The sequence below is a fragment of the Dipodomys ordii genome, unplaced genomic scaffold (genome assembly GCF_000151885.1).
Source record: "Dipodomys ordii isolate 6190 unplaced genomic scaffold, Dord_2.0 Scaffold25, whole genome shotgun sequence".
NCBI lineage: Eukaryota > Metazoa > Chordata > Mammalia > Rodentia > Heteromyidae > Dipodomys > Dipodomys ordii.
Window position 1 is genome coordinate 21,442,306 of NW_012267241.1, and position 14,227 is coordinate 21,456,532.

At 43.7% G+C, this 14,227-nt stretch overlaps 1 protein-coding gene across 2 annotated transcripts in view; it reads right to left on the reverse strand.

Moving 5' to 3' along the window:
• Colec12 (collectin sub-family member 12) overlaps positions 1–14,227 on the reverse strand; it is a 169,914-nt gene that overhangs the window by 12,862 nt on the left and 142,825 nt on the right. For both annotated transcript variants that reach the window (XM_013014828.1, XM_013014827.1), the window contains exons 6-7: positions 2,142–2,630; positions 1,245–1,381 (exon numbers count right to left, since the gene is read on the reverse strand). In XM_013014828.1, the coding sequence (XP_012870282.1) occupies positions 1,245–1,381; positions 2,142–2,630 (626 nt within the window). The remainder of the gene's footprint in view (positions 1–1,244; positions 1,382–2,141; positions 2,631–14,227) is intronic.

The following is a 14,227-nucleotide window of genomic DNA, read 5'->3' on the forward strand; positions in this document are numbered from 1 at the left end:
GTTGGGGTCAGAAGATTGCTCAAAGGTCCTGAATAAACTGCAGAGAGAAGAGTTCGGTGTCGCGTCTTCCTTGCTGGTTGAGGCGGTAGCGACAGCTGTCCCTCAGCTCTTCGGCTCAAGGCTAGCACTCTACCAATTGAGCCACCGATCCACTTCCGGCTTTTTTCTTTTTGCTTCTGTGGTGCTGAGGAATCGAACCCAGGGCCTCAGGCATGCAAGGCAAGCGCTCTACCACTGAGCCACCTTCCCAGCCCCCTGCCATCCTCTTTTTAATACCATTTATTTTGTTGGGACACTGTTTTATGGGCTTAGACTTTTTTTTTTTTTTTTTAACTCTCAAGCTACATCACTTTACAAGTGATACGAAGTAATGCAACTCCTTCAAATCACCAGGACAGCTCAATGAAGCCCTTGGGCCACCAGTAGAACCTCCTGGGTTCTACTTATGGGAACAGCCATAGCATTATGATGCTTCTCCCTCGGCCAGGCCTGGTGCAGTGTGTCTTTAAGGCTGTATAACAAAGATGGCAAGAGGATGAGCTGGGCTTAGGCTCAGGCACCTGACTGCTCCCCTCTGGATGATTCTAGGTCAGTTTCTAGAAGAAATGTGACTTTGGGTTTGTTGGAAGATGCTTAGGTCCTGGAACATGGTGGCACCAAGGGAAGAACACTGGCATTGTCATTAGTTGAATCTCAGTCTAAGCTCTACACTTCCTTGTCATCCTGTGAGTAAATCATTTCAACCTTGCTGTGCCCCAGTTTTTCTTATCTTTAAAATGGGGGTCCTAAGACCTCTATTTTAGGGTTGTTGTCAGGTTTAAAGAAGAAAACATGTAGAGGAAGTAGCTACTATCCTTGCCACAGGTAGGCCCTGCCTCCTCAATCTTCTTGATCCCCGTGGGGCCACATGTTTGGTTCCCCATCTTCCATCCCAATAGTGCTCATGTATCCGCTTCTTTCTCCACAGGTGCCTGGTGGCATGCTCACACTTCTCTGCTTCACTGTGAACTCTGAGACAGCCAGTGGGAAGAGCCTCCCATCTCTGAGCTTGAGAAGCTGGAGTTCCCAGTTCCAGCACCATAAATGCATGGAGTAGTTCCTGAAGAAGGCCGTATCATGGACTTCCATGTTTATATGACTATGAATTTTTGATGTCTTTGACTCCCCAGCAAGATGCCACTTCCTGATGTAAGCTATCCCTAAATGATAGCTCCCACCCCCCACACGTCTGCAGCAGACCTTACCTGTTCCTCTCTTGAGTTTATGAAAACGAGATGCGCAGACTTGTCTTCACAGAAAAGTTTTGCATCCTCAAAAATTTCCTTTTCCACCGAAAAATAGTAACATTTGTCTGTGAAGTTCTTCCAATGAGGTGGACAGCCTAGGAATACAAAGTTTGTAGTATACGTTTTAAGCTCTTCATATTTCCTTAGCTATGTTTTGATGCTCTAGTCCCAGCCCCATGCCAGGAGCAGTCTGTGCGAGCCTGGGCCTGATTTCACAGTAGTGAGAACCAGAAAAATCCTATGACTAGATCTTTGTTCCTTTGTACCTGGATTAGTGCTTTACAGTGACAGAAATAATGCAAAACAAGAAGAAAGCTGGCTCTGAGGATTATCGCCTTGGGGCACCTGGAACCTATGAACAACTGGATGTGAGAACCTAGACCACATCCACGCTTTTGGTGCAAAATAGGTAAGGGAGCTTCAGGTAAGTTTTGCCGAATATTTGAAAGGTACCATGACACCTTTTCAAAAAGGAATTGAATTTAGGCAGCATCACAGAAATTCTGTGTGATACAGATGGAGTTTACTGAGGGACAGTTTGTCCCTAGGGGGTGGGCAGAATGAGGACAGGATGGTCAGGAAGTGGCCAACCAGCGCTGGCTATCTTGAAGGAAGTATTTGCGTTTCCTTATCTTCAGAGGGCCGGACTCCTCTAGAGAACTGATAGTATTGGGAAAGAAACACAGGCTACTGAGTGATTGGGTTGAGGTTGTGGGACCTCACCTGGCACCTCACTGCTAAATTAAATTAAGGAGGCTCCTTCTGGGGGGGTTGGCTCCATTGTGAACCCACACATTGTCTGCTCACCCCCCCACCCCAAGCAAATCAAAGCTGGAAAGAGGACTTGGGACTTACCATTGGCCTCTGGCACTGGTGTTGGCACATTCTGCAGGGCCAGGGGCTCCACAGCCCCAGATGGGCCTGGGGGGCCTGGAAGCCCTTTGGGGCCTGGCATGCCGGGCACTCCGGGCAAGCCCGGTAGCCCCCGTGGTCCAGGTACCCCAGGCTCCCCCACAGTGCCCTGCAGTCCCTGGAAACCAGGAGGGCCCTGGGGGCCAGGGAGTCCGTCTTTGCCTGGTGGACCCGGAGGGCCTGGGTCACCACTGGGGCCCTGAGGGCCTGGCTTGCCAGGGGTCCCACGAGAGCCTTTGGGGCCCTGGGAGCCTTTAGAGCCTTTCCCGCCGCGCTCTCCAGGTGGGCCAGCTGGTCCAATTGGGCCTCTCTCACCCGCGGGGCCAGGGGGACCAGGCTCCCCCTTTTCTCCTTTCTGTCCTTTGTTACCAGTGGGACCGGGAGGGCCCTGAGATCCTCTGTCACCTTTTGGGCCTCTGGGACCAGGAGGACCTAAAACAGTAAAAAAAAAAAAAAAAGTGATAAACATGCCCTGTCACAGTGGCTTCATATATTTATCTTCTTACATAATCTCCAATTTTAAAACATTTAACACATGAAACATACATTAATGAAAGTATATTGATCATATTATTATGCGTGTCCTCCATTGGAGCTAAAGCCTTGAAAAAGGTAATTAAATTAAAATGAGTCATTGGATGGACCCTCATCTAATGAGTCCTTATAAGAGATTAGGACACAGACATAGCAAAACAAATGAGGCGGGGAATCTCCTTCCCCTGGAGGAAACCAGCCCTGCTGATACCTTGGCTTCTAGAAATCTCTTTCTGTGATTCCTCTACATCTTCTTCTTCTTTTTTCTTTTTTTTTTTTGCCAGTTCTGGGGCTTGAACTCAAGGCCTGGGCACTGTCTCTGGGCTTCTTTTGCTCAAGGCTAGCACTCTACCACTTGAGCCACAGTACCTCTTCTGGCTTTTTCTGTGTATACGGTACTGAGGAGTCGAACCCAGGGCTTCATGCATGCTAGGCAAGCACTCTATCACTAAGCCACATTCCCAGCCCGGGCTGAACGTTCTTGAGGAAACAGAACAGAATCAATCTTAAAAGATGGGAGAGGATGGGCTGGGAATGTGGCTTAGTGGTAGAGTCCTTGCCTAGCATGCATGAAGCTCTGGATTCGATTCCTCAGTACCATATACACAGAAAAAGCCAGAAGAGGTGCTGTGGCTCAGGTGGTAGAGTGTTAGCCTTGAGCAAAAGCAGCTCGGGGACTGTGCCCAGGCCCTGAGTTCAAGCCCCAGGACTGGCAAAAGAAAATAAAACATTCAGCCCTATTTGAACAGTCTTAGGTCAAAGCTCTTTATGAACTGCTTGCCTCTGATTCTCACATTCCCACTCAAAATTCCCATTCAGTTACCACATCCTTCTCCTGGATCAATCCAGAAGGAATTGTGCTTCTTTCTCAAAATATTCAGCCCTTTCCAGTCCTGAAGGACCCTTCCCCATCTAGCACCCCCATCTACAGAGTGATTATCAAACGCCCTCCAGAGACAGGTACTTCTCTTTCTGACTTGTGTTCCGTACCATGGAAGGACTGTGGAGATATCTGCCTATCCTGATTTTATTGACACGACAATGGGCCCACTGGGTCTCCTAATCTGCAGTTTTGAGTTTTCTTCTGTTTAGTCTGAGATGGCTTGTTACATAGTCTTGGACATTTAGGAAAGATAGGAAAGGTGGACTTTTGTTGTCAAGTTATCTCCTGTAAGTTATTGTGTTTCTTCTGTCTCTCTCTCAGGGCTTAAATTTAGGGCCTCAAGCATGCTTGACTCTCTTGCCCATGACTAGCCACACCTCTAGCTCAGGTTTTTGCTGTTTGTTTGCCAGTCCTGGGGTTTCAATTCAGGGCCTGGGCACCGTCTCTGATCTTTTGTGTTCAAGGCTAGTGCTCTATCACTTGGTGGTTAAGTGGAGGTAGGAGTCTTACAGACTTTCCTCTCTGGGCTGGCTTCAAACAGCAATCCTCAGACCTCAGCCTCTTGAGTACCTAGGATTATAGGCATAAGCCACCAGTGTCTGTTTGTGTGTTGGGCCTGGGGGCTGTCCCTGGGTTTTTGTTAGCTCAAGGCTAGCCACAGCTCCATCTCTGGCTTTTTTGGGTGGTTAATTGAAACCAGATGGGGCAGTAAAGCCCAAGAGACTCTTATTTCCAAATGGTGATCCTCATGTCTCAGCATCTTGAGTAGGTAGGTTTACAGGTGTAAAATAGAAGCTCATGGACTTTTCTGTCCTGGCTGGCTTCAAACCATGATCCTCTGATTCTCAACCCTCTGACTAACTAGGAATACAGGTGTGAGCCACTGGAGCCTGGCTGCAAAGTATATTCTAGAGATTAATATTGGGGAAGTTACCATGTGTGTTTCCCCACAAGAGATACAGAATTATGGAAAGGTCTAATAAAAATCTGGCAATAAATATGACAAAAAAACCTTTTCTTCTGTTTCATAAAAGTCTGTTGAGAAATTCAGCTTGGGAATCTTAAATGCCAAGGTATCTATGAGGCTGGTAAGATTGCCATAGCTCCAGAAATACACTGAAATAACCAACACCAGGACTCAAGCAGCCTTAGGTTTGCATTGCCAGAAATCCTCCACCTGTGTTCACAGATGCTGGAGCTTTGGGAACCTTGAACCCTAAAGCAACTCAAACCAGACCAATGACTTTAAAGTGCCAAGCCAGTAGTCTACCTTGAGAAAAGTTTTAGATGTATTTTCTAGTAACAGATTTAATTCTTACTGCCACCCATCATCTTGGAGACTGAACATCAAGAACCTCTAATGAAATCCGGTGCAGTGGCTCACACAAAGAATCCCAGCTCCACAAAAGGCAGATGAGCAACATTTGCTTGATGAGCTAGCTTTGAACCAGATCTCGGATTCCTGAATAGCCAAGATTATAGGCATGAGCCAACCAGTGCCTGGTCAGCTCTTAATTCTTAGTGTGGCAACTGTGTCTTAATGAGCCCTTGTTATTAGCTACCTTAAGTGTAAGTCATCAGGAATTTCCTGGAAAGCATCAGAGTGTTTTGAATCTTGCAGAGGAAAAACGAAGCCAACCATAATCCCTCTTGCTCCATCCAGCTTTCCCTCATCCTCATGCTGAGCTCACCATGTGCAGAAAGAAGATAGGCCCCAGGATGCAGAAGTGTAGAGAGACAGATGTGCATGCAGAAGTGGAGTGCTTTGACTCATGGCTTCTTTTCCCATACCTGTTGATCTGCAAGGCCACTGGATAATGGAATTGAAAGGGAGTTGTACTGGGAATATGCATATTTTTCTAGCATGCATGAAGTCTTGGGTGCAATTCCCCAGTAGCATATAAATGAAAAAACTGGAAGTGGCACTGTGGCTCAAGTGGTAGAGTGCTAGCCTTGAGCAAAAGAAGCTCAGGGAAGCCCAGGCACTGAGGTCAAGCCCCAGGACTGGCAAAAAGAAGAAGGAAAAAGAAAGAAAGGAGAAAGGGAGTTGCTTGTCTGGCTTGAGAAGTTTCTCAGATCAACTCATAGCAAGTGCAGGGATAATTGGGATGTGAGAAAATAAATATTCTTCAGAAGTTGAGCTCTAACTCATTGCTGGGATGAAGAACATAATAGTCACCGACATCTCCCACTTACCATGGCTATTACCACTTACAGCGTGCTCCATGGCCTTGCTCTAGGACCCTCCCTAATGTGTGCCACACTGAATGAGGAACAATACCCACACTGCAGATGTGTTCCTTGCTCCCCACAGATGATTCATCAGCAGGTCCAGCCACACCTATCACCTCCAACCCTGCAACACACAGCCTATGGCTGCTACTTCTGGTCTGAAACATTGAGGAGGAAATTCCAAGTTCATAGGCACCAAACATGATGGTTAAGAAGGGTCACAGCACTGTGAGCCTGCCAAGGATGTGGCTGGAGAGGTCAAATGGGACTTCTGAAAACAGCCTTCACAGGGTCCCAGTTACTGGCTCCATTGCTACCATTCCATCTCAAGTCACGCCCACCTAGGCTGGACCCCTGCCTCCATAGGTAGGCTTCTACAATCTGATCTTACTCCAACACCAAGGCACATCTTTTAAAAATGCAAATCAGACAAGGTGTCACACATACAATGAACCTCCAATTCCCTGACCTTATATGTTCACTTTAAGGTCTCAGGGACAAGGAAGAGGGGTATGACTGTTTCATGACTATCCTTGAAGCTAATGGCATGGGCCTTAGCACCAGAATGCTTAGGCTCCAATTATGTTTAAGTACTTACACTGGTGTTTATTTGAATCTCTAAGTTTTTCCCTCTCTGAACTGGTGATATTAAAAGTAACTGCTTCATAGAGTCCTTGTCAGGATTCACTGGGATGATTTGTGAGAGTATTTAGTACACTCTTAGTCATACCTACAACTTCCCTGACTGGGAAATGTCCAACGATCTCTAATTACTGAAGAACTAATAACATGAACATGAATCGTCCACTATAAGCACTTTAGATCACTTAGCTGACCAGACATGTCTATAAACCAAATGTCATAAATTTCCTATAATCCAGAGGAGCAGAGTTCAAAAACCAGTCAGGCATGCCAAAACTAAACCAGGATGAGTTAAACCAACTTACCAGGCCCATATCAAGCATTGAAATAGAAACAGCAATAAGAGACCTCCCATCTAAGAAAAGCCCAGGACTGGATGGATTTACAGCAGAATTCTACAAGGGCTTCAAAGCAGAACTCACACCAGTACTCCTCCAACTCCCCAATGAAATTGAAAGTTCACTACCCAACTCTTTCTATGAAGCCATCATAACCCTCATCCCAAAACCAAGCAGGGACCCATCAAAGAAAGAGAACTATAGACCCATTTCTTTGATGAATATTGATGCAAAACTTCTCAGCAAAATTTTGGCCAATCAACTTCAACAATTCATCCAAAAAATCATACACCACGATCAAACAGGATTCATTTCAGGGATACAAAGCTGGCTCAATATATGCAAAACAATATAATTCATCACATCAACAAGAGCAAGAATAAGAACCACATGGCTATCTCAAAAGATGCAGAAAAAGCATTCAACAAGATCCAACACCCCTTTATTATGAAGGTTCTGGAAAAATTAGGAATCCATGGAACATTCCTCAATATAATAAAGGCTACATGACAAACCTACAGCCAGCATTATAATTAATGGTGAAAAACTAAAGCCATTTCCTCTGACTTAAAGTCAGGAATGAGACAAGGATGTCCACTCTCTCCACTTCTCTTCAATTTAGTATTTGAATGCCTAGCTATAGCAGTAAGACAAGATGCAAACATAAAGGGGACTCAAATAGGGAAAGGTGAAGTAAAACTCTCCCTCTTTGCAGATGACATGTTCTTGTATTTAAAGAATCCCACAGACTCCACTGCCAAATTACTCAAGCTGACTCAAAACTTTGGCAAAGTAGCAGGGCATAAAATTAACCCTCAAAAAGCAACGGCTTTTCTGTATGCCACAATGAGAAAAGCACGGCTGAAATCAGGAAAGCAACTCCCTTTGTAATAGCCCCACAAAAAACAAAATACCTAGGAATTAACCAAAGAAGTGAAGGACCTCTATGACGAAAACTTTAAAAACCTGAAAAAGGAAATCAAAGTAGAACTTAGAAAGTGGAAAAACCTCCCAAGTTCCTGGACTGAAAGGATCAACATCATGAAAATGGCAAGGCTATCTACAAATTCAATGAGATACCTATCAATATTCTAACTTGTTCTTCAAGGAAATATAAGAGGCAATCCAAAAATTCATATGGAACAATAAAAGACCCCAAATAGCAAAAACGATCCTTAACACAAAGAACAGTGCTGGAGGAATATCAATACCAAATTTCAAACTCTACTACAAAGCCATAGTAATCAAAACAGCTTGGTACTGGCACAAGAACAGACCTTAGGACCAATGGAATAGAATTGAAAACCCAGAAATGAACCCACAGACCTTTAGCCACCTAGTTCCGTTGAACTAAAAAAATAGAATGGAAGAAAGACAGCCTCTTCAGTAAATGGTGCTGACAAAATTGGTTAATCGCCTATAGAAAACTAAAACTAAATCTTTATATATCACCCTGCACCAGAATCAACTTCAATTGGATCAAAGACATTGGAATCAAAGCAAACCCCTGAAAACATTACAGGACGGAATAGGAGAAACCCTAGGTCTCCTTGGCACAGGCTGAAAATTTCTCAATAGAAACCCAGAAACACAACAAATCAAAGGATGGTTGGACAAATGGGATTGCATGAAATTGCAGAGCTTCTGCATGGCAAAAGACATAGCAAGATCAATAGAAAGCCCATGGATTGGGAGAAGATCTTCACTAGCCAAACAATGGACAAGGGTCTCATATCTAAAATATACTTGGAACTCAAAAATTAAATCCCCCAACAACAAATCCTCAAAGAAACAACTGCTCAATAAGTAAGTGAGCTAAAGACTTAAAGAGGAAAGAAGAATGGCCAGTAGACACATGAAGAAATGCTCAACCTCTCTAGCCATAAAAGATGCAAATCAAAACAACACTGAGATTCCACCTCACCCCAGTTAGAATGGCTATAATCAAGAACTCTAATAACAACAGATGCTGGAGGGGATGTGGACAGAAGGGAATCTTACTGCATTGTTGGTGGGAGTGTAAACTTGTTCAACCACTTTGGAAAGCAGTATGGAGGTTCCTCAAAAGAGTCCACATAGAGCTTCCCTATGACCCAGCAATCCCACTTTTGGGCATTTACCCTAAAGATCACAAACAAGACCATACTAAAGCTACCAGCACAACTATGTTTATTGCAGCATTATTTACCCTAGCTAAGATATGGAACCAACCCAGATGCCCCTCAGTGGATGAATGGATCAAGAAAATGTGGTATATATACACAATGGAATTCTATGCCTCCATCAGAAAGAATGACATTGCCCCATTTGTTAGGAAGTGGAAAGACTTGGGGAAAAATTATATTAAGGGAAGTAAGCCAGGCCCAAAGAAACATGGGTCCCATGGTTTCCCTTATTTGCCTTAACCGTTATATGTCTGAGACAAGCAGAAATGGTCAGATAAGTTGATGTTAGGCGAAATGAACCCCAAGATAAGGACTCAAACATTTTTTCTTTCTTGCTATTGTTTCTAACATATTTATAAGATGATTTCTTTATTGCTTCCTATGTCCCTCCCCCACGGTATAACCCCCTGTTTTCACTGTATTTGATGTTGCTATAATTTGTGGAGGGGAAGGGAAAAAACAAAATGTTTAAATAGGGATACAGGTTGACCCATTGCAACAATGAGATGTACAAGACACCATGTTGAAAAACAAACTTTACAATTTAGGCGGGGGAGGGGAGGGGTAAGGAGGTCGGGGAGTATAGTTGTGCAGGTGGGAGGGAAGGGATGGTAGGGGAAAAGCAAAGGAGGAGGCAACAATGCTTGATACCTTGCTCATGTAACGGTAACCCCTCTGTACAGTATTTTCACAATAAAAAACTTATTAAAAAACCAGTCAGGGCAAAAAGTTAGCAAGAACAATTTTTTAAAAAAGCTGGATGTATAACCCAAGCTATGCAGGATATATAAGAGTAAGGCTTTGGGGCTGGGAATGTGGCTTAGTGGTAGAGTGCTTGCCTAACATGCATGAAGCCCTGGGTTCAATTCCTCAGTACCATGTAAGCAGAAAAAGCCAGGAGGTGCTGTGCCTCAAGTGGTTGGTAGAGTGCTAGACTTGAACACAGAGAGGCTTAGGGACAGTGCCCAGGCCCTGAGTTCAAGTCCTAGGACTGGCAATAAAAAAAGAGGCATTAGGGGTAAATAATGAGAGGCCCTATCTGGAAAACAAAACAAAACAAAAGTGAAAAAGTGCCTACCTAAAAAACATGAAACTCTTGACTTCAAGTCCCATTACTGCCAGAAAAAAGAAAAAGAAATTTCCTTGCCAAAGACAATAGTTAAGCCAATGGAGTCATATTAGTATGAAATCAATAGAAAATATCCAGAATACGCTGGTAATTTTGTCTCAGGTATCAGTTACATTACAGAGATTTTGTTTTATGACAGTGCATAGCAACTGCACTCTGCCCTCATTCTGGATTTAAGAATAGACTGGACACTGAACTTGATGGCTTCAACGCTCACAGTAGACACAAGTGGTGAGAAGTGTAAAGCTGAGCACACTCCAGCATCTGTAATGGCATGGGCTTAAAGCAGCAGGCAGGGCTGGGTGATAAACTTTACAGTGGCAAAAGGATAAGAAAGGTGACCATCAACCAAGGAGTCCATGGCCTAAGACAGACAAAGCCCAGAATGGTGTAGGAGAAGAGCTGCTGCTTGAGAGATGGGTTCTTGGCATAGCCAAAGACTAAGCTGCCAAGTGCTTTTCCATTGCCAGCCTTTGATTCAGCCACATCCACTGTGGTGGCCTCGCACTAATAAACTTGACTGTTTTGTCTATGTCCCAGGAGGCAACACTGGCACAGGAGTCCTGTCTGGCCAGCTGGGGAATGGCTACAGGAAGGCTGTTCAGATGGGGCATCTGGTCTACTCAGGAGAGAGGCAGGCCCAGGCCTGATTAGACCTCTGGTACAATAGCAGATCAGAACCAGAAGCAGTCTCCATAAAAGATGATTACCTCTCACGATGATTACACATACTTGCAACTTCCCTGATGGGCAAATGCCTGGCCCCTCCAAGGTGGGGTACCAACATTATTCCTGGAAGTCATTTTTATATAACACTAATTTTTACATAGAACATCTTTCTTTAAAAAACATCCATTAGTCTTCATGTCACTCTCCAGAGCATACCCAGAGGTTTCTAAGCAGCTGTCCATGACTGCCTTATTTCTCACAAGGTAGATTTCCAAATCTACCTGTCAGATCATGCTTTGCAGACCCCAGCATCCTCACCTGCCTTTTGTTAGCATACTGGGCTGTGGATGTTCCCCTTGAAAGAGGACCCCCAAAGTAAACACTCCCCAAAGTAAACACTCCCCAAAGCAACTGAATGCTGTAAGATATTACCACCCCACTGGAATGCTGTATTTTCATTAATAGTTACAGATCACGTTAACTTCCCTGAAGAACAAATTTAATCACTTTTGTCAACTGAAATCCTTAGCTCTTCCTGCACACTTCCTCTAAGCTATGCCATCCCAACAGCATTTGTCTTGTCTGGTCTTCACAACCTACGAGCAGGATTTTACATGAATCCCCTATTTCATTTTGTTGGCCTCTCTTGCTACTATTCTAGCCTCTTAGATCATTTTGGATGATTCCATTATCCCAAGTATTAGATGATCAGATCATCCATATTCTCATGCTGATCGCTGCTACAGTGGTTGAACAAGTCTTGCCATCTGCCAGCTTCACCTGCCTCTCATCATTAACTGTTTGGTTTTTTATGGTAGTACTGGAGTTTAAACTCAGGGCCTCTACAATTGCTAGACAGGTGCTCTACTCTTTAGCCATGTCTCTGGTCCTGTTACTTTTGAGATAGGGTCTTCCTGCTGGTATATGTATGTGGACTGAAATCCTCCCCTTTTCCCTTCCTGTTATAGCTGGGATGACAGATGAATACCACCATGGTCACCTTCTTTCCACTGACATGGAATCCCAGAGATATTTTTGCCCAGGCTGGCCTAGAATCAAGATTCTCCCAATCTCAGCCTCCCATGTAGCTGGAATGATACTTGTGTGCAACTACACCCAGGTCTTAGTTGAGAAGGGGTCTCAATCCTTTTTCTGCTTGGACGGGTCTCAAATCACAATCTTCCCTATCCATCATGAGCCACTGGCACCTGGCTTGTCTATTCAACCAATTTGGAAGACATACCTAAGAGTGATCTTCCCATTTCCCCCTCCCAACCAATGTCTCATGCCTCTATCTAATCTCTTCCCTTCTAAGGAATGAAGATGAATGTCAGAGCTGGTAGGAAGTCACCTCCCTGATTAGGCTTTGTTAGTCAAGGATCCATCTTTGAGAGAAGTTTTCTTGCTGGCTTTGAAGGAGCTGTGATACAAGTTATTGGGAACAGGTTCCAAATGACAGCCAGAAAAAGACCAGAAGCCTCCCTCAAGAAGATGACATTTGCCCAGAATCCAAGAGACCATAGAAATGGAACTCCTTCCAGTCCCATGTCTGATGTAAACACAGCCCCTCAATGACAGCTCCCTGAAGCCATGCTCAGAATCCTGACCCACAGAAACTGTGAAACAATAAATGATGGTTGTTTCCAGCTGTGTAATTTTTTATGTAGTACAATTGGCAAGTTCACCTAATTCTGCTTTAAGCCACCTCTTTACCTCATTCTTATGGTACCATTGCTAAATGCCTCGATGCAAGCCAAATATACTGTTTTTCATTCTCTTAGTTCAACCACTCTTAAGAGCTCTGCTAATGTGAGGAGTTAAGAGTAAGATTACTACCTTTCAGACAACTTCATTCTGATGACTGCAACCTTACTGAAAATTCACACCTGACCTTTTTATAGTTTCTTCTCAAGACTTTCTTGCACTTGAAAACAAATTCCCCATGTTCAATTTAGTGTATAGAGTTCTCTCCCCTTAATGTGTTAACCTATGCCTCTTTTTTTTTCCTGAACCCGTGTCTGAACTCAAGGCCTTATTATTGCTTACTTGCTGGCTAGGCTGGCACTTTACTACTTGAGTCCTACCTCAAGCCCATTGTTTTGCTAGTTAATTGAGTCTCTAGGACTTTTCTGCCTTTGAACCACTATCTTCTAGATCTGTCTTCCAAGTAGCTGGGCAATGAGCTAACAGCACCTGGCTTACATTTGTTCTTTTGCATTTGTTTAGTTCCTAGTCCTAGTGCTCTAAAATTCTTCTGATTTTAGCCTACATAAGTACGAGGACCAACTTGTCTTTGTAAACCCCAAATAGCTGAGCCCAGCATCCTCCATACAGGATCTTAAAACCTGTGAAAGCAATTTGACTGGAAGCTACTATTGCAATATAGTTGCTACAAATTCTCAAAAGTAGATTTCATCTGAGTCAAGGCCTTCCAATATATGGGAATGATCTAGATGGCAGATTTGATATGGGAGTGGATCATTTCAATCCTACCACTACTGTGAGGACTAACTATCCATCTGCTCATGACATGTGGAACTAAAAATCCCTTAATAGAAACTTTGTAACATAAAAATAATTAGTCTTGCTGGACCCAGGCTTATGTCTATAATCCTACTCAGAAGGCTACAATTTGAGAATCACTGTTCAAAGCCAGTCCAGGCAGTAAAGTCCTTGAGACTCTTATCTGTAATTACTCAGCAAAAACCTGGAAGTGGAAGTGTACTTCAAGCGGGAGAGCAACCCAGCCATCAAAAAGCTAAGGGACAGCACCAAGGCCCTGAGTTCAAACCCCAATACTGGCACAAAAACCAGAAGAAGAAGAAAAAAGAATTAGTCTTGCTTACTGAGCAACTCAGTGTATTCTGATATTAAAATATCTCAGGTACTGAGAAAGTCCAAATTAACCAATCTTTCATTCAATGCCTAAATAATGGAGCATCTTTATACTTGATTTCAAGAGGTGGAGCTTTATTCCCTTTCCCTTGAGTGTGAACTGAATTTAGTGACTTATTTCTAAATAGTGGAATATGATGGAAGTAATAGTAAAGACTTCTGACACAAGGACAAAAAGGGTTACCATGGCTTCCATTTTGGTCTTTCCCCTGGGAGAGCAGGAGTGCTCTGAAAGCGGATGACAATCAAGCAAATTCATATAATGAGCAACTGAGGCCTCTTAGTAAGAGCCAGCTGAGTAAGCTGTGTAGGAAGCAGCCTCCAGCCATCAAGCCTTCAGATTAATGGTAGCCTTGACTCACACCTATACTACAACCTTATGAATGATACCAAGTCAGAACCAACCTATGAAGCTGTTTATGAATTCCTGATCCACCCAAACTGTGACAGCAGTATTTGTTGTTTTAAATTGCCAGGTTTGGGGTGATTTCTTAGGCAGCAAGAGATAACTAGTACAAACACAAATGCAGAATTCACCCTTA